Below are 27,871 nucleotides of genomic sequence, written 5' to 3' on the forward strand. Positions count from 1 at the left end.
GCCGTGGGTCATGCCAGCCTTCCGGTAAAAGTTCGTCTTTTGTCTCTGCATGCAGGATAAAATGCTGTTATAATATACACTCCTGGAAATGGAAAAAAGAACACATTGACACCGGTGTGTCAGACCCACCATACTTGCTCCGGACACTGCGAGAGGGCTGTACAAGCAATGATCACACGCACGGCACAGCGGACACACCAGGAACCGCGGTGTTGGCCGTCGAATGGCGCTAGCTGCGCAGCATTTGTGCACCACCGCCGTCAGTGTCAGCCAGTTTGCCGTGGCATACGGAGCTCCATCGCAGTCTTTAACACTGGTAGCATGCCGCGACAGCGTGGACGTGAACCGTATGTGCAGTTGACGGACTTTGAGCGAGGGCGTATAGTGGGCATGCGGGAGGCCGGGTGGTCGTACCGCCGAATTGCTCAACACGTGGGGCGTGAGGTCTCCACAGTACATCGATGTTGTCGCCAGTGGTCGGCGGAAGGTGCACGTGCCCGTCGACCTGGGACCGGACCACAGCGACGCACGGATGCACGCCAAGACCGTAGGATCCTACGCAGTGCCGTAGGGGACCGCACCGCCACTTCCCAGCAAATTAGGGACACTGTTGCTCCTGGGGTATCAGCGAGGACCATTCGCAACCGTCTCCATGAAGCTGGGCTACGGTCCCGCACACCGTTAGGCCGTCTTGCGCTCACGCCCCAACATCGTGCAGCCCGCCTCCAGTGGTGTCGCGACAGGCGTGAATGGAGGGACGAATGGAGACGTGTCGTCTTCAGCGATGAGAGTCGCTTCTGCCTTGGTGCCAATGATGGTCGTATGCGTGTTTGGCGCCGTGCAGGTGAGCGCCACAATCAGGACTGCATACGACCGAGGCACACAGGGCCAACACCCGGCATCATGGTGTGGGGAGCGATCTCCTACACTGGCCGTACACCACTGGTGATCGTCGAGGGGACACTGAATAGTGCACGGTACATCCAAACCGTCATCGAACCCATCGTTCTACCATTCCTAGACCGGCAAGGGAACTTGGTGTTCCAACAGGACAATGCACGTCCGCATGTATCCCGTGCCACCCAACGTGCTCTAGAAGGTGTAAGTCAACTACCCTGGCCAGCAAGATCTCCGGATCTGTCCCCCATTGAGCATGTTTGGGACTGGATGAAGCGTCGTCTCACGCGGTCTGCACGTCCAGCACGAACGCTGGTCCAACTGAGGCGCCAGGTGGAAATGGCATGGCAAGCCGTTCCACGGGACTACATCCAGCATCTCTATGATCGTCTCCATGGGAGAATAGCAGCCTGCATTGCTGCGAAAGGTGGATATACACTGTACTAGTGCCGACATTGTGCATGCTCTGTTGCCTGTGTCTATGTGCCTGTGGTTCTGTCAGTGTGATCATGTGATGTATCTGACCCCAGGAATGTGTCAATAAAGTTTCCCCTTCCTGGGACAATGAATTCACGGTGTTCTTATTTCAATTTCCAGGAGTGTATATGACTAGGTACGAGGCGGGAGAAACGTTAAGGACTTTGTTTCTGAAGAAATTTAAAGACTGTAGATGTTTGTGGAATACATCTTGCAAGGAATAACGAATCTGTAATGGTTTCATGTGGCACTTAGAGAGAATAAAAGTGCATCGATATTCTGAATTTTTGTTTTTAAGTTTTATTTTCGATACTTATCGTTAATGAAATATAAAAACCGAAATATCAACATTCTATGGTTGTTAATTCAGTCCAGCCTATGACAAATTCCTCTGCTATGAAGACCAAGATTGCGGGATTTTTTTACAGATCTAATAGCTGCTAAGTGCTTCGTTTCTAATATACAGGGCGATTCACGAAGATATGCACATATTTAAATATTTTATTCAGCAAGTAAAACTAATGAGAAAAGTTGATATAAACATAGGTCCAAAAAAGTTTAGTTACGGAGTTACGGCTAATTAAAGATTTTGCTTGAAATTTAGCAACTTCACTAATATGAAGCCATAACCAAACTGTATGAGGTTAAAGTAAAGCACGATTTCCATTTATTTTGTTGCTATTGGTCTGGTGAATCTAATAAAATATGTCCCAGACATGCTTCTGCGTTAGTTCTCCAGAACATCCACAGAAGCAAAGATTATTATACAAGTAAATTTGTTTACTTTCCATTAAGAATGTAGAAACGTTTATGTCATTGTTTGCAACCGTTGGTGAGTTGTTTCAGTCGTTTTCCTAACCTTGAAAGGAGATGGGAGTTTATGAGGACAAAGCCAATATACATTTGGCATTACTTGCTCGCATCATGAATGCAATAGACAAAATTAAGAACAACCCTGTGAAACTGAAATAAGCAACAAAATCTGTTCATACACGTATAGCTAAATGCATTGAACTTGGTGGAGACATTTTGGAACATTTATTGTGAATGTATTGTGAAATTGTATGTACACTGTACAGCTTCCTTAACAATGAGCTTTGTTTTTTCCTGTTTAACACGAATTCACGTGTACTATGGTATTAATAAGAGCAGATTATCTGATACATTCATACAGTTTCTGTTAACGTTATTACCATCATTTTTCCAAAATTAAATTTCTGCGTCTTCTGTTGAAAACTTTGTGCAATTGTCTAGATTTAAAAAAAACAAATTGGGCAAAGTAGTTAGTAAATTTAAAAAATTAAGATATTACTTCTTTGCTTCTCTGGATGTTCTGGAAAACTACTGCAGAGACATGTCTGGGACATGTTTTATTAGATAACCAGATCAATAACAACAAAATAAACGAAAATCCTAGTTTCCTTTAACCTGGTACAGTTTTACAATAGCTTCATATTAGCGAAGTTTCTAGATTTCAGCAAAATCTTTTATTAGCTGTAACTCCATAACTAAACATTTGCAGACCTATGTTCATCTGAACTTTTTTCATTAGTTTTGCTTGTAGAATAACACATTAAAATATTTGCATATCTTCATGAATCACCCTTTATATAGAGATTGTGGGTATATAACTTCACTGAATGTGAGGTCTTCCTCACTACTGTCAGTCGCTAGAAATCATAAAGTAACTAAAAGTCTCTCTCATGACAGTATTATTTTTCGTTTGCAATGGATTGATGACGTTAAGCGACTCAGAATTGTATGAGTCAATCAGTATTATATAATAACAAAAATCATCGGACTCCCGTTATTTAAGTAACACAATGTGTGTGACTTTCTTCCCTTGAATTAGCCAATTCTTTGCCAACAGCTTTCTCTCGGCTTTTTTTGGCCTTGTTATGTCTAAAACAGTTAAGGGAAATCCTCGTTTTTCTTCCTGTGTAAAACCAAAAGGGATATCGTAGAATGAACTTAAAATAAACAAATCACAACAACATGGCGGCGAAGGAACTGCTGAGTGCAGTCGGTTGGCGCTTGTATAGGCTGCCACGAAATTGGTAGGTCGGCCGATAAATTAGTGCATGTCTAGAGGCCTTAATATCTACATCTTCATCTATAGTCTGCAACCCACTGTGAGGTGCATGACAGAGGGTACATGCCAATGCACCAGTTATTAGGGCTTCTTCTTATTGGCTTCATGTGTTGAGTGCAGGAAGAATGATGGTCTGAATACCTCTGTGCTTGCTGTAACTATTCTAATCTTATCCTCATGATTCCTATGTGAGCCATACGAAGGGGACTGCAGTATATCTTTAGAGTCATCATTTAAAGGCGGTTTTTTAAACCTTTGGCAGTAGACATTCTTGGGATAGTTTACGTCTATCTTCAAGTCTGCCAGTTCCATTTGCTCAGTATCTCTGTGACACTCTCCTATAGTTCAAACACTTCAGTGACCATTTGTGCTGCCCTTCCCTGTGTACGTTCAGTATCCCTGTCAGTCCTATTCAGTATGAATCCCACACACTTGATCAATATTCTAGAAATGTTCGCATGAGTGATTTGTGAGTGTCGCCTATGTAGGCTACACTTCCTCAGTATTTTAATAGTAAAACGAAGTCTGCCACCTGCTTTATGCACCACTGAGACTATATGATCGTTTCATTTCATATCCCTACAAGGTATTTGTTTGGGTTTGCTGGTTCCAACAGTGACTCATTGGCATTATAGTCATAGGATGTTACGTTATATCGTTTTGTGAAGTGCACAGTTTTACATTTCTAAACATGTAATGCAACTTGGCAATCTTTGCGCCACTTTGAAATCTTACCAAGATCTAACTGAATATTTTTGCAGCTTCTTTCAGATAGTACTTCATTATAGATAAGTGCCTCATCTACAAAATGTCTGAGGTTACTTTTAATATTGCCGAAAAGATAATTAATATGCAACATGAACAGCAGGGATCCCAACTGATTTTCCTGGGACACACCTGCAGTTACTCCTACATCTGACGATGACTCTCCACCTCTCTCCAAAAGTCTCTCAATCCAGTCACAAATTTCAGTTGAAACCCCATATGATCGTACTTTTGACAATAAGCATAGGTGTAGTACTGAGTAAAATACTTTTCGGAAATTAAGAGCTTTCAGTATGCGATGTGAGAAAAGTGTGAATTGAATTTCTTATGATCGATGTTTTCAGAAGCTATGCTGGTTGGCATGGCGGAGGTCATTCTGTTCAAGATACCTCATTATGTTTCAGTTCAGAATATGTTCTTAGATACTACAAGAAATTGATGTCAAGGATACTGGATGGTAGTTTTGTGGATCACTTCTACTACCATTCTTACAGGCAGGTGTGGCATTTGCTCTTTTCAAAGAACTGTGCATGTTTTCTCAATTTCAGTTCCTGTCTCATTCAGTAGAGACTGGTCACTAACTTTAGTGCCATTAAAACCTTTACATATGACCATAATTTCTTTGGATTTTGTGAAAGATCATTTGCTACGGTAGTCACTGAAGGGCTCATTCACTGCTCTCTTGAGAACCAAATTGTTTTCATTCATATCTCTCTCTCTATAACCCTATGCTTTGCTTTACGCCTACTACGCAGGCATCTCTTCGGAAGTTTCATTACAGTGACTGTATACCATAGTGGTTCCCTTCTATTATGTGCTGTTCTGCTAGGAATCTATCTTTCCAGCGAATGGTCAACTATGATTTAAAAATTTGATACATAGTTCCTCTGTATGCTCCTGTCCTGTGCAGAAAGTTTCAAGTTCGTCACTGAGATATGACACAACTGATTTTTAATCTAGTTTGCTGAACATATATGGCTTTTGTTTGTCTTAGTTGTACTTTGTACTTTGGTAATCATTGTTGCCACAACCACATCATTGTCACTATCAGTTTCGATGTGGTGATGTGGACATCCTCTAAGAGGCCAGGTCTATTTCTTCCATTAGATACAATATATTTCCATCATGAGTTATGTTCCTATCATTTCTAGGTAGTTTCCAAAGAAGGCATTTAATAATGTTTCACAGTATGTCTTATCATGCCCACCACTAACAAACTGTAATTTTCCTAGTTAATTGTTGGGTGATTAAACTCTCCACCGATGATTACAACATGATTGCTTAACTTATGTACAAGTGAACAGAAGTTTCCTCTAAAGTTTTCAGTTACTTTAGGAGATGAGTCTGGTCGGCGACAGAAGGATCCAGTTATCTTTTTATGGCCACTCCTGATACTAAGTCTTGCCCCAACGATCTTCTCACATGCAGCTTCAACTTCTATTCCGGTGGATTTGAGTTTCTTGTTTACTGAGACAAATACACCATTTCCATTTCCCATTAGCCTATCCTTACGACATACAATTACATTTTCCCTAAAATTCTCACTGCCATCAATTTCAGGTTTCAGCCACCTTTTTGTCTGTAGTATTATGTCAGCTTCACTGCTTTTCAGGAATGCTTCAAACTCTGGCATTTTGTTGTGAATGCTTTCTCAGTTAACCATTAGGATTTTAATATTCTCTCCTGTGAGTGGTAATTTTTTATCTTACACTGATACTTCTGTGTTTCCTACAGCTATCGTTGTCTGGACGGGTTTGGGGACTCACTTAATCTAAAAAACAAAAAACTGGTGTGCACCACACACATGCACTCAGCTACCTGAGCAGCAGCCTATGATGTGTAGTGCACATCTCACCAATTTAGGAGGACCTTACAGATCTCAACGCTGTGGTGCAAGTCCAGGTAGTTGCATCCTAGCTTGTCACAGTACCTCCGAAGTCTCTAGTTCAGTCTTTCAACTCAACTCAGAACCTAAGGGATTTGATCTGTTCTGGGGACAATGCTGCAAATTGTGAGCTTCGTTGACACTTCATGTCCAAGGCTGGTCTTCTCAACCATCTCTGCCAGTCGTTGGAATGAGCCAAGTATGACTTTGGAACCCAGACGATGGGCATCATTTGTTCCAATGTGTGCTACAGTATGGTTGCACCCTGTTCTCTCAATGGCTGCTGGAATAGACTCTTCAACATCTTGAATGAAGCCCCCAGGCATATACACTGAGTGCAGCTGCTGCCCTTTCCTGTCTCTTTCTGCCATTTCTGTAAGGAGAAGTATCATTTGCTGTACGTTTGAACTGCCAAAAATTAATAGACTTCTACACTTTTGCATTTAACTTCTCTTGACCTCAGCCGAAACAGGTGAAGTGAGTTCCACTGACTCAGTTCCAGTTTCAGTGAAAGACAGCACCTCAAACTTGATGATTAGGGGGATCAGAACAACACTGTGAGCTCTCCCTGATTCCCATCCACCTTGTACAGGATGTGTAGCTGTACCACTGAAACGCCACTCAAAGGCAAATGGACGGGAAATAACAGGCCCCATACATTCTGCAGAGGAGACAGATCCACAAGAGCAGACAGTGCTTGAGATAGCTTAGGTACTGGTACCACAGGTACGAGTCTCGGGAGCTTTTCCAACACACCGATTTGCAGCAACTACCAATCGGTTGATGGTAGTCAGGGCAATCTGCAGCTACTTATGAATGTCAAGCAACTCCTTCCATGTCCGAGAAACAGAATTCACAGAAAATTCCGAAGTCGGCTTTTATATATAAATAAAGGTGCTTATTGCACGGATTTTTCACTTAGCAGTTTCTGTGCATAGTTCTACAGCGGCGTGCCGAAGAAGGACTCTTCAGCGTGAGATTATCTCGGTCAAAATCGCTAATATGAGCAGCACCAACAAAGTTCGTCTTCTGCTAGCACCCCTTGTGGATACAGGGGATGCTGCTTCTGCCTGTTGCAGCCGAACTATTCTTACGGCGCTCACTAACGTTTTTCCGTCAGTAGGCCAGCTGGAATGACAGGGAGCCACTACGCCCACTACGGTGTTTCGACAAGCCACTTGACTCACCGATGCGATGGAGGGGATGTGTACATGCAAGTGATTAATGCCAGCCAATCATATCAAAGCAGAAACTGATCCGTACCGCAGTGTTAAATGTCAACTGCAGGATGGCGCCAGAATCGAAAAGCTTTGTTTACGTCCAAAGGTTCCCGTAATCGTTTTTGTTTCCGCAGTTTGATTGTGGTTTTTGAGGTATTTGCTTTAACTGTGTCTGCGCGATTAAGATCATTATAAAACCGCAACGAGGGTGTGATGGAGAACAGAAGAGCAAGACTTTACGGAAAGACGTTATCAACTATATCAGAAAAAATATTTCCTGGTTTGTCTACATGTTCCGCCCAAACATTAAACAGCCTGGAGGGAGTAGGTCAGAATTTTTCAGTAATTTTTTACATTCTGTTTGCAGTTCGTTTTCCTGTTCCTTACCACTGATTTTTTGAATTAAATTATTTTTCTATTACGCTGAGCCATATCGGGAAGCAAGAATCTTGATTGGCCATTGATTATTTTACAGTATTGAGTCGTTGACATTGATAACTGTTCATAATAATGTATACAAGTATTGCACGCAAAAATTACACACACGAAGGAAAAAACTTGCTTTAGTTATACCAAAATGCATCGTAGTAATAGAAACGGAGTAGGCGCACATACATTTTGCTTATTGGTGTTAATTTCTATTTATTTTACATTTTATATAAATAATCTTTAACTGTATAGTAAGTTTTTTTTGAGACGGTGTGCGTAAACTTCTTTTTAGCAGTCTGTTCCTCATGCTTCTTTAATGTCTTTTTATGTAATGTATTATATGATTTTAACAGTTATAATGTGTTGTCCCCCATTTCCCCATCCCCCTTCCCATGAAATCTTGGTTGTATTGGCAAACCGATTTCTAGCTCGACCCTAGGTCTAGGTTATGTTGGATGGTGACAATTTGATTGTGAGTTGGCAAAGCTAATGAATGCGAAAGCAGAAAGTTTGGTTGTAACAAATTAACTTTTAATGAATCATAATGCTTACATATAATTTGGTTGAGAGTTGGCAAAGCCAACAAATGCGAAAGTAAAATGAAGGTTGTGGTAGCAAATTGGTCGGTAGCGCAGCCTAATATTTACGTCCATGCTATATTGAAAAGTGCAAGGGGGATCAATAGTTAACACTGTTACTGTTTTGTGTTTTCTTTCTAAATGTATTCATTCTCTGGTTCTTGTTTGTGTATAGAGCTATTTGTGGCAGGTTGATGTATGGTTTTTTTCCTGATGTGCACTCATGTTTAGAAAATATATAACATGCAGGGGACGTTGAAATCCACAGGTCTTTAAAAAAATTCCGGGCAGTGGGCTCCCTTGTTCTTTTTCATTATTCTAGGATGACTCAATTTGTAAACTGAAAATTTCTTTTAAATGTTTTCTGTTAGTGGCCTAGAAAATTGCGCTGTCATTAGTGACTGAGTGATCATACGCATAATTTTTTATTTTGAGGCAGTTGTTATGACACAGTCTTTGTCTTCTTAATGTTAAGTGTTACTATATGCTGCTCCTACCATTTGTGTTTGGTAAGGTGTCCTAAAACTGATACAAATAAATGATAAACCCAGGCTCTGCAGAAGAAAACCATACATATCACAAATGTTCCAACTGTTATTTGTGCTGCCATTTTTTAGGAAGTGTCAGTGATATTTTTTCTGTTATTTACTTTACTTTCAATGTAACTGCAATAGCTGTGAAAGCGTACACAAGTGCGCGTGCAAATGCATGTGCCATCTGCTCTTCGCAGGTGAACTTCCTGTCAGTGATGTAACCAAGAAGTTTCGTGTCATCTGTATTAGGCCTTCCCAAGAATCCAGTGCCACCAAGACTACATAATACCCATGCAGCATATTGTCTTAATTTATTTTAATCTAGTCTACTGTGAACCATTCTTGGGCCATATTGAATTATAAAACCGCCTCATGAAATGCCTAATTACGGTCTTTCCCACTAGGTAATAATATTATCTTGTCAGTGAATAGTAATATCTGATCTCTACATCCAGTCATGTAGAAATTCTATCAATAAGGAGAAGCTCAAGTGCAGATCCCAGAGTGATGGTGTATTCTAGCTCCTTTTCACACAATATTGCTCTTTGGTCAGGTACAATCTGTCACCTTGTTTTGAAGTAGAGTTGTGTGATTGTCAGACTACAATCAACACCATAGTGTGGAAGTGTCTTAGTGCGGCTTTTCCAAGGCCACAGTGTCAGTGCTACTTACACTTTTACAATGCTATATCTTCCTTTCTTAAATCCGTGGCGTATATTGTAGAATATGCTACTTAACATGTAAATGGAAAAACTTATTTTTCAGTGCAGATTCCATCACTTTAGGCTGTACAGGAATGATTGATATTGGACTCCAGCATAACATTGTAATCAGGTCATCCTTTTCTGTAAACTGTTGTTACAGCTACTGGGGGAAGCATTTGTTTATTACTGTGACTAGCTGATAAATCCAAAATTGCCTGGATATTCATTTCGCCAATTTTGTATTAGAAATGAGAACAAAAAACAACTGTGTTTGTAGTGTAATATTGAAAAAATTTCAGTTCTATGTATTTGTGAAAACACCTTTGAGATTATGATACAGTTGTACAAGAAGTAGGCAGATTGTACCAATGTAAAAGTACAGCCCCTTCATCTATGACAGTACAGTTTCGTAAACATCTCTATGACAATGCCTCTTCATGGCTCTATAAATGGCTATAGTTTTCAACTATAGCTGTTTGTGATTCACAGTTGAAACCTGTTGAAAACACTGTCAGATGTCAGGAATTTCCTTACTTTGACTTGGCTGTAGGAGTGTCTTAGTAGGAAAGAATAAATTAATTAAAACTGTTTATGATGCGGCATTTTTCACGTATCTCAGTGTTTGTAATGTCATATGTCTTGAACTGTGTGTCTTATAATGATACATTGGGTGAATATATTCAGCAGCAAATGTGGATACTGTATCCGAATTATGTTGCAAATAGTTAGTAGCAAAGAAGCAATAAATTTAAACATTGTGCACAATGCAGCATTTTTTCACACATTTTAGTGTTTATGGCGCCGTTTCTCCTGAAGTATGTGTGGTACCATGATATAATTTTGTTGGTGCATTTAACAGCATACATAGATGTTGTAGTTGTGGTCTTCAGTCCTGAGACTGGTTTGATGCAGCTCTCCATGCTACTCTATCCTGTGCAAGCTTCTTCATCTCCCAGTACCTACTGCAGCCTACATCCTTCTGAATCTGCTTGGTGTATTCATCTCTTGGTCTCCCTGTACGATTTTTACCCTCTACGCTGCCCTCCAACACTAAATTGGTGATCCCTTGATGCCTCAGAACATGTCCTACCAACCGGTCCCTTCTTCTTTTCAAGTTGTGCCACAAACTCCTATTCTCCCCAATCCTATTCAACACCTCCTCATTAGTTATGTGATCTACCCATCTAATCTTCAGCATTCTTCTGTAGCACCACATTTCGAAAGCTTCTATTCTCTTCTCTAAACTATTTATCATCCATGTTTCACTTCCATACATGGCTACACTCCATACAAATACTTTCAGAAACGACTTCCTGACACTTAAATCTATACTCGATGTTAACAAATTTCTCTTCTTCAGAAACGCTTTCCTTCCCATTGCCAGTCTACACTCTATATCCTCTCTACTTCGACCATCATGTTATTTTGCTCTCCAAATAGCAAAACTCCTTTACTACATTAAGTGTCTCATTTCTTAATCTAATTCCTTCAGCATCACCCGACTTAATTCGACTACATTCCATTATCCTCATTTTGCTTTTGTTGATGTTCATCTTATATCCTCCTTTCAAGACACTATCCATTCCGTTCAACTGCTCTTCCAAGTCCTTTGCTGTCTCTGACAGAATTAAAATGTCATCGGCGAACCTCAAAGTTTTTATTTCTTCTCCATGGATTTTAATACGTACTCCGAATTTTTCTTTTATTTCCTTCAGTGCTTGCTCAATATACAGATTGAATAATGTCGGGGAGAGGCTACGACCCTGTCTCACTCCCTTCCCAACGACTGCTTCCCTTTCATGCCCCTCATCTCTTATAACTGCCATTTGGTTTCTATACAAATTGTAAATAGCCTTTCGCTCCATGTATTTTACCCCTGTCACCTTCAGAATTTGAAAGAGAGTATTCCTGTCAACATTGTCAAAAGCTTTCTCTAAGTCTACAAATGCTAGAAATGTAGGTTTGCCTTTCCTTAATCTAGCTTCTAAGATGAGTCGTAGAGTCAGTATTGCCTCACGTGTTCCAATATTTCTACGGAATCCAAACAGATCTTCCCCTAGGTCGGCTTCTACTAGTTTTTCCATTCGTTTGTAAATAATTCGCATTAGTATTTTGCAGCCATGACTTATGAAACTGATAGTTCGGTAATTTTCACACCTGTCAACACCTGCTTTCTTTGGGATTGGAATTATTATATTCTTCTTGACGTCTGAGGGTATTTCGCCTGTCTCATACATCTTGCTCACCAGATGGTAGAGTTTTGTCAGGACTGGCTCTCCCAAGACCATCAGTACTTCTAATGGAATGTTGTCTACTCCTGGGGCCTTGTTTTGACTCAGGTCTTTCAGTGCTCTGTCAAACTCTTCACACAGTATCATATCTCCCATTTCATCTTCATCTACATTCTCTTCCACTTCCATAATATTGTCCTCAAGTACATCACCCTTGTATAGACCCTCTATATACTCCTTCCACCTTTCTGCTTTCCCTTCTTTGCTTAGAACTGGGTTTCCATCTGAGCTCTTGATATTCATACAAGTGGTTCCCTTTTCTCCAAAGGTCTCTTTAATTTCCTGTAGTCAGTATCTATCCTACCCCTAGTGAGAAAAGCCTCTACATCCTTACATTTATCCTCTAGCCATCCCTGCTTACCATTTTGCACTTCCTGTCGATATCATTTTTGAGACGTTTGTATTCCTTTTTGCCTGCTTCATTTACTGCATTTTTATATTTTCTCCTTTCATAAATTAAATTCAATATTTCTTCTGTTGCCCAAGGATTTGTACCAGCACTTGTCTTTTTATCTACTTGAACCTCTGCTGCCTCCACTATTTCGTCCCTCAGATCTACCCATTCTTCTTCTACTGTATTTCTTTCCCGCATTCCTGCCATTTGTTCCCTTACGCTCTCCCTGAAACTCTGTAAAACCTCTGGTGCTTTCAGTTTATCCAGCTCCCATCTCCTTAAATTCCCACCTTTTTGCAGTTTCTTCAGTTTTAATCTACAGTTCATAACCAATAGATTGTGGTCAGAGTCCACATCTGCCCCTGGAAATGTCTTAAAATTTAAAACCTGGTTCCTAAATCTCTGTCTTACCATTATATAATCTATCCGAAATCTGTCAGTATCTCCAGGCTTCTTTCATGTAGTCAACCTTCTTTTATGATTCATGTACCAAGTGTTAGCTATGATCAAGTTGTGCTCTGTGCAAAATTATACCAGGCGGCTTCCTCTTTCATTTCTTAGCCCCAATCGATATTCACCTACTACGTTTCCTTCTCTCCCTTTTCCTACTACCGAATTCCAGTCACCCATGACTATTAAATTTTCGTCTCCCTTCACTACCTGAATAATTTCTTTTATCTCATCATACATTTCTTCAATTTATTCGTCATCTGCAGAGCTAGTTGGCATATAAACTTGTACTACTGTAGTAGGCATGGGCTTCGTGTCTATCTTGGACACAGTAATGCGTTCACTATGCTGTTTGTAGTAGCTTACCCGCACTCCTATTTTTTAATTAATTATTAAACCTACTCCTGCATTACCCCTATTTGATTTTGTATTTATAACCCTGTATTCACCTGACCAAAAGTCTTGTTCCTCCTGCCACCAAAGTTCACTAATTCCCACTATATCTAATTTTAACCTATCCATTTCCCTTTTTAAATTCTCTATCCTACCTGCCCAATTAAGGGATCTGACATTCCACGCTCCGATCCGTAGAACACCAGTTTTCTTTCTCCTAATAACGACGTCCTCCTGAGTAGTCCCCGCCTGGAGATCCGAATGGGGGACTATTTTACCTCCGGAATATTTTACCCAAGAGGACACCATCATCATTATCCATACAGTAAAGCTGCATGCCCTCGGGAAAAATTACGCCTGTAGTTTCCCCTTGCTTTCAACTGTTCGCAGTACCAGCACGGCGAGGCTGTTTTGGTTAGTGTTACAAGGCCAGATCAGTCAATCATCCAGACTGTTGCCTCTGCAACTACTGAAAAGGCTGCTGCCCCTCTTCAGGAACCACATGTTTGTCTGGCCTCTCAACAGATACCCCTCCGTTGTGGTTGCACCTACGGTACGGCTATCTGTATCGCTGAGGCACGCAAGCCTCCCCACCAGCGGGAAGGTCTATGGTTCATGGGTTGGCATACATAGATACTGTCTGCGAAATTTATTGCGAATAATGTTAGTAGCAGAGAAGTAATAAATTTAAATGTTATATATGATATGGCAACTTTTTGTGCTCGTTGTTTATGATGCCTTACCTCCTGAACTATGGTAGGTAGGTGGCTCTTACCCTCACAGCGATTGCTACCTGGCCGTTAGGGATGTATGTACCAAGTTCTGTTGAAATTGGTCCAGTGGTTCAAAAGGAGCAGTGGGACATATACATACATCCATTTTTATAATGTGTAGTTTATTGGTTTTGGAATTTCAAAAGTAATTTTCTTCAGGGAAGCACATGACACACCATAGGTATCTGGACTCTTCAAAGGCTTTTAAGTTTACACAATGCTAATGATAGTTTATGGTGCACTTTCTCCCATTCACTAATGGAACAATGGAATAGACCTGCTTGTAGGGCCAATAATCAAGCTTGGGATCTAAGTTTTTCAATTATTCTACAAAGAACTCATCAAATTAAGTAGAACTACTAAAAATATGAAAACGATAGTGTGCTACTCACCACACAGAGAAGGCGATGAGTTGCAGACAAATATAATGAAAATATTGCTAAACTTATAGATTTTAGGCAAAAAAAGTCCATCCCCAGAAGCAGAACACACACACACACACACACACACACACACACACACACACACACACACACAAAATAACTATCAGCTGTTTAGTTAGTCTTATGCCCATTGACTAGATCCCAAGCTCCTTTGCACAGCTTGTGGGCCTTTTCAGTGCAATTGAATCCTTTTTAGCCTCTTTACTCTACCTGTTGTACATTCCTTTTGCTTGTAAATAATGCAACAACACATATTCCTTATACTGAACTCTGTTGCCACTTTGAGGTGTTCATTTATTATTGGTGCAATGCATTTTTTATTAACTAGTTTAGGAATGTACTGTGGTTTTTGTTTGGTTACTTTTTGTCTTGAAATTTGCTCATAGGGTCTTTCTTAGGGAGTAGTGGGAAATGCTTTAAATTTAGCCGTGAGGACATTGAATACACTTGTTCTCCCTTAAGCTTATTGTTGCCAGTTAACAAATGTGATGCAGGTTTCAGATGATATACTTTCTCCTTTTTAATGATTCTGCTGCTGAACACCTACTTTAAACACCGAGAAATATTTGGTAAATTAATTACAGAATTTATACTTGGCATTCAAATGAATGGTTGGTTCCACTGTATTTATCCTGTTTCCCCAAGTAGTTTGACAAATAATAACAATTTCAATACGGACATCTCTTGTCAAAATGTACTTGTGGGTTAAATGAAGAGACATGAAATGTATCACATGTGGTTGTAAAATGACTATACAATTGATTCGTATGAGCACACTGAGTAAGTGTATCAATGTTTTTTAATTAAATCATTGGTGGTAGGTGGACAAATGTTTATTCACACATTGGTATATTTATAAGTATTGTGGACTTTTACCGCCCGTGCAAATGAAAATTACAGTACAGGATGACAAGAGTTCCCACCTATAAGGGGCATCGGCAGCAGCTGGTGGAGCAGTGACGCATAAAGCAGTTGCTGGCCCACCAATGAAGCCCCAAATACCTAAGCTCCTACCGGAGAAGACAGGTTAGATTTAGAATTCACACAGAACATCATTACAGAAAATTACACTTAATTTTGCAGTGGCTGTCAATAGCCTGGATGCAAGAGCAATAGAGACAGTGTCCAATGTTAAAATTAAAACTGCCCACACAAGACTGGTACCAACTCTTGAGAGACACAGTAAGACAACACCTATGCAAAACCACAAATCAACAGACGCAGCAGTTCCTGCACCCCAGAATGTATTGGTGATAGGACACCTAAGTTTTGGCGGCATCTCCGAAGTATTGTAGAGGAGAAGACAATGCCGAATGGCACATTAAGGCATGTATGGCTCACACAGCTGCCACTGTAGCTAAAAACAACGGTGATCACATGTAGCACTGATATCAATGCTGTGCTGTCGGTGGCGGAGAAAATACATGCAATAGAAGGACAAGAAGGCACATTCGTGACAATGGAAGATGGAGGCTGCAGGTGTAAGGCAAGTACTGAGAGTGAACGTAGACTTGCAACTCCGTGATCTAAGCTACAGACTCATACAATGCAGAAGCAGCTGTCAACACTAGAGGTGAAGAAACTTGGCTTCCCTGGATGACAGAGCCAGACACTGTGGGAATGAGATGACCAGATATGTTTCTACCACAAATAGTTTGCTCACTTTGCCTTGCTCTTTCCCAGATGAGCTCAACAACCTGCAATAGGCACAGTAGGCCACATGTTTTCTGAAAGTCGCCAAGATACAAATGAAAAAATCAACCCCCACAACTATAGTAGCTGAGAGTGAAGTTGTAGGAGATGAACAGGGTTCTGCACCAGTGATTGGACTGATTACATGTGACAGTTTATCCAGGAGTGAACAGACATAGGAAAATGTTTGCCCATTCACTTTGTTCCAGTGCCTGTACATTATAGACTGGGAGACCCTGTGGGGATTATAGTACATTAAACACAAGGACAAACCTGGACCACTATGCTGTTTCCAATCTACGTGTTAGCCGAAACCATTTTTTTCAGTGTAGTAGGTTGTAAAAAGGCCTACAACCAGATTCCGGGGGCTGAAGTAGACATTCTCAGGGCTGCCATCATAACACCTTTCGGTCTCTTAGAGTTTTGCTGCGTGCTGCTCAGTCTAAAAAACGCAGCCCAGTCTTGGCAGAGATTCATTGATGAGGTACTGAGGAGACTAAATTTCTGTTTTGCGTACCCGGACAGTATATTGATATTTTCATAAACGCCCAGATTACATGAAGACCACCACAAGACAGTGTTTCAGAGAATCCGGATGTTGTTGTTGTTGTGGTCTTCAGTCCAGAGACTGGTTTGATTCAGCTCTCCATGCTACTCTATCCTGTGCAAGATTCTTAGTCTCCCAGTACCTACTGCAACCTACATCCTTCTGAATCTGCTTGGTGTATTCATCTCTTGGTCTCCCTCTACGATTTTTGCCCTCCATGCTGCCCTCCAATACTAAATTGGTGATCCCATGAACTAGAAATAAACGAAGCTAAGTGTGTCCTCCGGCAGAAGCAAATCTGATTCATAGGGCATGAAGCGTCAGTGTTGGGGATATGTCCTCTCAAAGAACAAGTTGAGGCCATTAAAAAATCCCGTCGCCAACATGTTACCGTCAGTTTAGGAGGTTCCTGGGGATCATCAGCTTTCACAAGACACTATTTACCTGGGGCAGAGAAGATGCAGCAATTACTCATGGATGCGCTAGCGGGTAACAGGCACACTGGTTTTGTAATGCATCTTTGGTGGTTGTAGTGGACACCAGACAGTCTGCAATCGGTGTTGCCCTGTATTAAAAAGTTGAAAGTAGTTGGGAAACCTTCAGGGTTTTTCTCAAAAAATCTTTCAAAAGCACAAGCTGAGTGGTGTGCGTATGATAGGGAGCTGCTGACCGTTTATGAAGCTATCCAGTACTTCTGCCCTTTTGTCGAAGCTCACTCTTTTACTGTTTCTACCAACCATAACCTGATGACCTTCACCACTGAGGAGAGGAAAGAAGGTTATTCTGCACAACAATTCCACGAGCTGGAATTCATCGGGTAGTTTACCATTGATATTAAGCCCAAAAGGGACAGATAATATAGTGGCAGATTTTTTCCCAATAGTTGTTTGCAATTTATGAATTGTGAGATTACAATCAGCTAAGAAAAGAGCAAGCCACTGATGAACAGCTACAGCAGTTATTACAGGACACCTCAACATCCCTTAAACTCAAGCAAGTAGGAATATTAGGGAAGAAGGCACTTAATTTGGTGCGACATGTCCAAACACCATCTGACACCATTCGGTCCTATGAGGATGCGATGCTTGGTGTTTGACAGCACTTGCAACCTCACACTTCCAGGTGCTAACACAACCATCAGATTGTTGACAGAGAAATTTGTGTGGTCTGGTATAAAAGAAGTTGCCACATGTGGTTGAGGACATGCCCATCCAGCCAAAGGTGTAAAGTTGGTAGATATGCGTAAGATTTTAGGAGACTTTCTGGAAACAGGAAATCAGTTCTTCCATGTGCACACAGGTCTTGTAGGTACATTGCTACCACCTGAGGGATACTGGTCTTTGTTCATAGCATGTGACAGATATACGTGACGGTCAGAGGCAGTATCTGTCAGTGAGAGATTGGTGAAGACTACAGCAAGGGCCTTCTTGAACACATGGGTGTTACAATTCAGGCATCACCTGTGATCAAGGATGATAGTTTGGATCAATGGGGAAACATTGTGCCTGCTAGTGGAATTTTTCATAACTCAACCAACTGATAAGTCACCAGAATCATTGTATATGCTGCAGCAGGTTAAGGACACGTAAACCTACACAGCACCCTTCCACAGCCTCCATTACATGGAGAAAGAAAAGTGTTGGTACAGAAGGACATTGCAACATGTTTGTAACATGTTACGTTACAAACAGATATAGTATGCATGCTGTTACAACCACCTTATTTGGGTCCTTTCTGGATAGCACAACGAACATACAGTATATTTAGCATACAAGGATAAGCTGCTGATGGTATTATGGAAACGAGTGATGCCAACCTATGTGTTCAGTCCAGAAGCACCTGTACAGCAACAAGGTCAAGGAACAGCTACACCACGTACAGCAGCTGAACCTGAAGTGGGAAATGGGCAACCAACAGCAGCACAGCTGGTGAGTTTAGAAGAACAACAACAAATGTTAGTGAATTTCACAGGTGCAGATTGGTCGGTTTGTCATAAGGACCCGCACATACCAGGAGCTCCGCTCTACTGCAGAGGGGCTGTTTGGGAAGCGCCTGATATGGACGATGACTAGAAAGACATTTTTATTATTCTTTGGTCGGGCAGCTGAGTTGTAACAAAGTTATTGTGAAATTGCTGAACTGAAGTTTTGAGAGAAATATATAGTAGTGGTGTTCACAATTGCCTTTACATGCAGTAGAGAGATCCCAATGAGCTATACCTATAACACAAATACCCTGCATGTATTGTGAACTACATAGTGGAAGATACTTTTTACTGTCATTTGTTTACTAAACAGAGGAAACAATATTTAACATTCCATTGAGTTCGTTAGACTGAATAGTACAGGGTTATTACAAATGATTGAAGCGATTTCACAGCTCTACAATAACTTTATTATTTGAGATATTTTCACAATGCTTTGCACACACATACAAAAACTCAAAAAGTTTTTTTAGGCATTCACAAATGTTCGATATGTGCCCCTTTAGTGATTCGGCAGACATCAAGCCGATAATCAAGTTCCTCCCACACTCGGCGCAGCATGTCCCCATCAATGAGTTCGAAAGCATCATTGATGTGAGCTCGCAGTTCTGGCACGTTTCTTGGTAGAGGAGGCTTAAACACTGAATCTTTCACATAACCCCACAGAAAGAAATCGCATGGGGTTAAGTCGGGAGAGCGTGGAGGCCATGACATGAATTGCTGATCATGATCTCCACCACGACCGATCCATCGGTTTTCCAGTCTCCTGTTTAAGAAATGTCGAACATCATGATGGTAGTGCAGTGGAGCACCATCCTGTTGAAAGATGAAGTCGGCGCTGTCTGTCTCCAGTTGTGGCATGAGCCAGTTTTCCTGCATGTCCAGATACACGTGTCCTGTAACGTTTTTTTCGCAGAAGAAAAAGGGGCCATAAACTTTAAACCATGAGATTGCACAAAACACGTTAACTTTTGGTGAATTGCGAATTTGCTGCACGAATGCGTGAGGATTCTCTACCGCCCAGATTCCCACATTGTGTCTGTTCCCTTCATCATTAAGAAAAAATGTTGCTTCATCACTGAAAACAAGTTTCGCACTGAACGCATCCTCTTCCATGAGCTGTTGCAACCGCGCCGAAAATTCAAAGCATTTGACTTTGTCATCGGGTGTCAGAGCTTGTAGCAATTGTAAACGCTAAGGCTTCTGCTTTAGCCTTTTCCGTAAGATTTTCCAAACCGTCGGTTGTGGTGCGTTTAGCTCCCTGCTTGCTTTATTCGTCGACTTCCGCAGGCTACGGGTGAAACTTGCCCGCACGCGTTCAACCATTTCTTCGCTCACTGCAGGCTGACCCGTTGATTTCCCCTTACAGAGGCATGAAGCTTTAAACTGCGCATACCATCGCCAAATGGAGTTAGCAGTTGGTGGATCTTTGTTGAACTTCGACCTGAAATGTCGTTACACTGTTATGACTGACTGATGTGAGTGCATATCAAGCACGACATAGGCTTTCTCGGCTCCTCTCGAGTGCTCTGGCGGCAGAAACCTGAAGTGCAGCTTCAGCCGAACAAAACTTTATGAGTTTTTCTACGTATCTGTAGTGTGTCGTGACCATATGTCAATGAATGGAGCTACAGTGAATTTATGAAATCGCTTCAATCATTTGTAATAGCCCTGTAGTTCTGAATCTATAAGAACAAAGAATAGAATTTTGTTACGCCTACGTTTAAGGAGCTCCCCCAGCATTTGACTTAAGTGATTTACTTAAACCTATATGAGAATGGATGGGCAGGGTTTGAAGCCAAGCCCTCCATTTGGTCAAATATCAATTCTTTAACTTTCCTGAATAGTGTTTGGGAAAGGGTAACTGTGTTTTCGAAAGATTCTCGTGTAATATCTCTGAGCATCCCTAACATTCTCCTTCTGTCTGATCTGGCAGTTACAAATAAAGCAGCATGTCTAAGAATTGCTTGGGCAACATACTATAAACTAAGCTGATGACAGTGCCATATGCTCAGGATGTTCCGATGACTGTATTACATAAGAATCTTGAATGGCGTCATTGCAGCTACATTGCTTTTTTCCTGTCTAATTTGTCCATTTTCCATCCCTACAGTTGATTTTGTGTACTTCATCTTATGTAATATACCTTTGTTGCTAGGAGTATGAGTGTCGGGGCTTGACAGAGGTAAAGAAGAATTGTGTTCAAGGGAGAAGGGATAGATGACAATCCTGTGTAAAATTTTAAAAATCAGCGGGCATGTGGCAACCAAATGATAAATTAGGTTAGTGTGTAGAATTAAGACACTGGAAACGTAATGCTGGACTTTTGGAAAAATATCCACACAATCCTGAAAATAGCAAGGGTAGATTTATGTGAGATCTATTGCACACTGAGCTTTTACAGTTAAAGCAACCAAGTTTCTGTCCAATGTAATATACAGAAGAATAAAAAAGAAAACTGAGGATCTATTAAATGATAAGTTTGGCTGTAGGAAAGGTACAGGCACTAGACGGCCATTTCTAATAATGTACTTGATATTGGAAATAAGACCTAAGAAAATCACATCCACTTTCGTATGATTTGTTCACCAAGAAAAAGTTATCATAATATAAAATGGCGCAAAGTATTTGAAACACTCAGAAAAATACGTGAATACTACAGGGAAAGACAGGTATCAGGTGGTTAATACGAAAGTGCAGTTACTCACAGAGGTCCAATATGTGCTGTAATTATCATACGACAGCGAAACTTTGTAGATGTTGTAATGCTATTGAAAAAACTAGTTCCAATTTTAGCCACCAGTTGCAAATCTGGCACTGCAAATGCAAGAAAGATGTATAGAAATGTTTCCATATGTAATGGATTAGGAACAATTCATGGGCAGAAAAGGTCAAACAAGTGAGTAAAGGATAACATTGATTTTACTGTTAACTGCCGCTTGAACAGTTTGTTCAGTATGAGCATTGGAGGTGTTGATGAGGTGCTGCATGCATAAAATAACTTGATCAACAGTTGCTCGCAGCAGTTCTGGTGGAGTCTGATCAATGTGTTTCTTCTTACTGGCCCGAATGTGTCCCTGGTAAATGGATTCTTTTCATTATCCCCAGAGCTAAAAGTCACATGGATTCAGATAACGTGATCTTGCTGTCCATGCATCTGGAAAACCTCCAGAGGTAACATGTCCATGGAGAGTTGCATTGAGCAGATCTTTCACTGGGCAAGTGACATGAGGTGTTGCCCCAGTATTGCATAAAAACAGTGAGTTCCTCACATTTTCACTCTTCTAAAGGAGGAATCATGTCCTGTACAAGGAGGTGTTGATAACATGCAGACATCACAGCACATCTGACAGGCCCTCTGGATGTATTCTCTTCAAAGAAGAATGGACCAAGAATAAAGGTGCTTGTAAATCCACAGCAGTCAGTCACGTAAGGCGAATGCAATAGCTCTTAATGCACAACATGTGCTTTAACAGTACCCCCAGTGCGGCAGTTCTATCTGTTCACTGCACTGTGGAGTGTATAAAGTGCCTTGTTACTCCAGTGTTGAGTCACATGTCATCTACTTCATTCTGTGCTAGTAACCGAAGAGCAAATTCAGAATGTTGCTGTGGATAATGGGGTTTCAGTTGCTGCACCATCTGAATCTTGTATGGGTACCAGTGTAAAATAGACTGCAAAACTTTCTGTGCTGTTGACTAGGGGTTGGACAATTCTTGTGGCATTGCACAAGCACTAGCACATGCTGCCTGATCAGTTACAGCAACAGCAACTTCGTCCTTAACTTCCACTGGGATAGGATGGATTCGTCTTACAGGTGCCACACCAAGCTTACCGTGTTTCTGATTTCATAATCTTCTTTAAACCATGTAGTGACATTAGGCCTCTCCTCAACCTTTGTCAGTGATACTTTCCCTGTACAGCACTGTAATTGCTGCCAAATACAGAAAACAGTTTCCCGAACCGTGCACAGTTTCTTTTCTTGATAGCCACACTGTTCACTCGTGTGATGGCCTGTCATATGACAGTGTGGGTGTCATATTGTCATACAAACAGTGTACAGTGCCAGATTTGCAGCTAGTGGCTGCAATTGGACCTAATTTATTTCCCAGCATAAATAGATTCTGCATTAACATATCAGCAAATGTACCAAGTTTCCCTGGCATGTGATAATTCAGCCCATACTGGACCTCTGTGAGTAGCTGCACTTTAATTATAACAACACGGTATTATACAATGTATACAAGAACAAAGATGGAACAAAAATATTGGAGACCAAGAGAGACGTGTTCTTTCTCTCTTGTTAAACATTTATATTGAAGATGGAATGAAGGGAATAAAAGGAAGGCTCAGAACTAGTATAAAATATAGAATGAGAGGATAATGAGGAAACATTGCAGGGCATGTTTAGTGTTATTTACAGTGTGCTGAGCACATAGTATGGGTTGAGAGCAAATTGAAGGAAGATAGTATTGAAGAGTAGCAGGAGTGTGATTGGCAACTAACTTGACTTAAAAATTGGGAACCATGTAATAGAGAAAGTTAAGGAATTCCCCTTCTGTGGAAGCAAAACGACATCATTTATGAAGTGTGGAAGATTTAAGAAGTGTACTATCATAGATAAGGAAAGTATTCCTCCTCAAAATAAGTCTACTACTGTCATATACCAGTCCCATTGGGGCTCACAACTCTCTTGTGAGCAAGTGCTTGGCAAGCATGGAGCCCCCAGTCCTTGCAGTACTATTTCCTTTCCCACACTGCGAGTCTGTCGTTCTACTGCTATTTCCATGCTATTCTCCCTTTCTTTTTTTGGGCTCTGATTTATTAGATTTTCGCTCTGCTTCAATGAATGTTTGAAGTCGTTCGTTTTTTCTTCTCTCTTCACCACTTGTGTGATCCTGAAGGCCAGCTCATGCATTTGATGTGCAAAGGTTAACAGGGTAATGTGTAATTCCCAACATCTGTGTTGACAGTTAGGAGTCCCACATATCCCCTGTTAAAGGCTGGGCCCAGGGAGGAGTGATTGCCTGGGCTGGCACCTTTCCAACTGACAATTGACGGGGTCAGTGCAACAGTGGTCTAAGCCACTTTTTTAAGAAATAGAGAAAGAGAAGGTCAAAGTTATACAATTGTGGTTGATCTTGGAATTTGGAAATAGCAATTTTTTGATAGTGGTGTATTCCATTACAATTGATTAACTTAACCACAATGTTATAAAGTCTTTTGTGAATTAGTTTTAGAAATAGTGCAGTTTTTATGAGGCACCTGCAACTCGTTTTTTTGGTTAGGCCACTGTTGCACTGACATTTTTGTGTACATCAGAAAGAATAAAAAATGTTATTCAAATAAATGTAATGTAATTAATCATATGTTCATCCTAATAGTTCTTTTACAAGTTTTAATATGAATTTAAAGTAACAACACATTACACAAAGTGGTTCTGTCAGTAAAATATTAAGATTATAAACTTATCATTACAAGCAAGAGCTTTCTTTTTCAATATACTTTTTCAGTATGTGTTTTGCAAGATTACACATTAGGCCTACTAAACATAATCAGGAATATCAAAAATGTCTTCACTGTCAACCTCTACAATATGTTGAATATTTTCATCTTCCTCAGTTCTATTTTGAGATAAAAGACTATTGTAAAATGAATGGTAAATGGGTGGAACATATTTCAAAAGGTCATTAATATCTTTAAGTCTCTTTGGGTTAATTGGCCTTGGGTTGGAATACTTTGGCACTAGCTGAACATGTTGTAATTCAAGGGTGTGATTATTCTTGAATAACAATATCTGAAACAATATTTCCATGGGTTGTTCAGCACAGATTTTCAGCATTGAAATGCGACTGAAAGCAACGGGTTCTTTATCCTCAGTAAATTTAAGATTATTTATTTTATCAGATAAAGGCTTTGAACTTATGAAATCAACCTGTTGTATTTCAGTTACATTAAATTTTCTTTTACCTGTCCTAGTATTTTTTATAAGATATACCCACCCAGCGAGTGTATACACATATTTTTCCAATCTCTTTTTCTTCTCTATGAGTCCAAAGTCCCTATCACAGGGTAGGTAGCTGTGACCTGATACTAGATACTTGTGAACTATTTCCTTAACATATTGTTTGTGAATAAGTTGCAACCAAAAACATACTAAGGATATGTTCTTATTTTGAGCAAAACAGTTACCAGAATACACGATTAATTTATCAATATTTTGAAGATTGTTGGAAGTATATTTAATTAAACATGATATTTCATCAGCACACCATCCTGCAATATGTTCTGGCTATACATACATGTGCACATCATCTGAAGTACAATCATGCACGCAAGAGTTATAAGCCCACAACTGTCTCTTATAGAAAACTTCACTAGTGTGTAGATGGGGAGTAGGCAGAGCTTGTTGTAAATTGAATTCTATCACTTTCACAGAACTGTGGTCTTTGGATTATTATGTGCTTGTTGCGCTTTTAATTGATGCAGATCTAACTCTTTTTGTATGTTAGCTTTTTCAACATCTTCCTCCGCATGTGAAAGTTTTATGCGCAATGAATCACACACCTCGTATGTGTCAGTAGATGGTGAGGAAAAAGAGAGGTTGAATTTTGTATTTAAAATATCCCTGTAAATATACTCACTAACAATATCTTCAGGATTATGTTCCTTTTTCATCCAAGTAACAAAGTTTATACATCATAGCTGCATTTAGACCTTCAGGCAAATATTTTCTGTGTGGAGCAGAAGCTCTCAAATAATGTTGTAAATCGAATGCTATCACTTTCACAGAACTGTGGTCTTTAGAATAAGCTGTAACTGTCTTTAGATTATTATTCACACAATGGAAAACTATTAACATGATTTACAACTAAATTGGATTGATGATCACTAATTTTATTGGGTCTATTTCCATGTCTTCCACGACCATCCTGTTTTGGTGTTCCCTCAGTCTGTTTCTGTGAAACTGCCCTCGAAAGTCTACCATTACTGATTCCAATCAAAGATATGAATGCCTGTTTGCAAACTCTTTTATCACTACCATGTAATGTAATATAATACTCATGGGTGTGTTGTCTCCTGCTCTCATTTCCTTTTGCTCCATATCTTTTCTTCACTAGGTTTACTTTCACACACCCACTAATATATGCATTTTGTAAACGAAAGTCACACGTATTCCAAAACCTTTTGAACACTGTTTCGCATTGTTCTTCACTGAAACATGCGTAACACTTATGTTGACAACCACTTGGTGGGCCTTGTTTATGTTTGTGGACTTCCTTGCCTGTTCTCCCTACATATTCTTCTCCTGCATTTCTTTTCCTCTTCTTTATATTCCTGTCCCAGGAGTGTATACACCTTGTCCTTTTTCTTCCACAGTTTTCCACTGTTTCTTCATTATAGTCATTGCTTGAGACATCACTCTTGCCCTGAATGTCAGCCGTACTCGATGTTATTACATGTGATCCAGATACTGACCCCTCATTGGCTGTTTGAAGTTGGACCAATGTTGCACTCAAACAAAATGGAAGTTTGTTCGAGGGAAGAAGTTAGTGGCTTCTAAACAATATGTAAAAGGTGATATTGGTGTATGCCACATTATAGAAAGTTAGTTAACCTCACTAGACAACAGGTGGCACCAGTATCTCATTTTCCATATTGGAGAGGGTTAGACCACTGTTGCTCCAACCCCCTCAATTGGTCCCTCTTCCTATAGTTTGGTAGGTGTGAATATTCGTGTAAGATGTGTGGATATTCGTGTAAGATGTGTGGATATTCGTGTAAGATGTGTGGATATTCGTGTAAGATGTGTGGATATTCGTGTAAGATGTGTGGATATTCGTGTAAGATGTGTGGATATTCGTGTAAGATGTGTTAGTACCCCTGTATGGAAAACCCCAGAATGAAGGACCATGCAATCAATGACTCTGGCAACATGAGGGATCATATCACAGTGAGCATACCAAACCAGTCCTCTCAGAATCTGTCTGACAAACTGAAATGGAAAGAAAGGAAGGAAATAATGAATCATCCAGTTGCATCATACACAAAAAAGGGTAATGGTTTTGTTAAGTTAAATTTGTTCACCATTCAGTGAGGAGTGGATACAATTGCAGGTCCCATGAAGCCAAGCTCTCGTCTGTGAAATGGAACCCTGCTAAATGAGACACACAGTGTGTCTCATACCCAGAAACTGTTGGATCCTATACTCCTCCACGGATTCGTTTAGAGGTCCATTTTGTGCTAAATTACTTGCATGGAGTTGTTACCACATGGATGCTTGGCAGTCTGACGGAGAGAGAAATACAAGGTTACCTTTCCGATTAGGGCACGATCACGGTCTGTCGAGTCATAAAGAGGATAGCCAGTGAATTAGTGCCTATCGGATCCCTATTCTGTACACTTACCAGCTGAAGCTACTGTTGAAGATCAAGGCAGGCAATGATGTCATGGATTGCTATTCTGTATACACACAGGCTATGATGTCATCAATGTAAGACCCATTGTACATAGCCCAATGCATGTTACCAGTGTCATTGTTTGTCATATGTACATGTTCTGTGAAAATACAGCCAAATGTGTAAATACAGCCAGCATGTAGAAGTTAAAAAGAAGTGAGACCAAACCAGAACCAAGTGGGGTAGCACAATTTATTTTGTGAATTCTACTATTAGATTTCTCTGAGGATACCTGTAAGCATCTGTTATTCAATGTGTTGCCAAGTAGAGTGGTTGGTCTCTGACACAAAATGATGCTGATGAATTTGAGCGGAGTCTATCACGCTTGATGATATTGTAGGCTGCAGTTAGGTCTAAGAAGACCCTCATGTTTATCTTCTGCTTCTCATAGCAGTTTTTTATGAGAGTTACTATTGGCGCCTGTACTTCACATCCTCCTTCTGATCCAAATCCAGCTTGCTGTATACATACAATTTTGTTTATGGCTGAGTAGATTCTGTTACGAATGAGCATCTCCTAGAGCTTTGAATGTGACGCTGAGGGGAGAAATGGAATGGTAGTTTTCAACTTCTGAGGTATCTTTGTTTGGCTGTGACATAGCAGTGATCTTAGTTTTCTTGAAGAGAGGAGACAGATGACAGGTTTCTAAGATATTTGAAAAGATGGTGTTCAGCCATTTGACAGTAGGAACATAGTGCAACAGGAAGTCAGGGTAAGTACCATCAGTGCTTTCTGTTTTTTAGATTTTATGTTCTTCATACCTTCTGTGGTGTCTTCCAGTTCAAATGGACAGAAAACTCAAGTACTGAACCATATGTCACTAAATTGTAAAATGATAAAAATTAGTTAAGGTGCTTAATCTTCC

The 27,871-nt window shown here is 40.4% G+C and overlaps 1 protein-coding gene across 1 annotated transcript in view; it reads left to right on the plus strand.

Moving 5' to 3' along the window:
• Positions 1-7,298: 7,298 nt before the first annotated feature.
• LOC126485225 (transmembrane protein 17-like) overlaps positions 7,299-27,871 on the plus strand; it is a 51,290-nt gene continuing 30,717 nt past the window's right edge. Inside the window, exon 1 of the mRNA XM_050108860.1 lies at positions 7,299-7,664. Coding sequence (XP_049964817.1) covers positions 7,550-7,664 — 115 coding nt within the window. The 5' untranslated portion in view covers positions 7,299-7,549. The remainder of the gene's footprint in view (positions 7,665-27,871) is intronic.

Source organism: Schistocerca serialis, chromosome 1, assembly GCF_023864345.2.
Source record: "Schistocerca serialis cubense isolate TAMUIC-IGC-003099 chromosome 1, iqSchSeri2.2, whole genome shotgun sequence".
NCBI classification, from domain to species: domain Eukaryota; kingdom Metazoa; phylum Arthropoda; class Insecta; order Orthoptera; family Acrididae; genus Schistocerca; species Schistocerca serialis.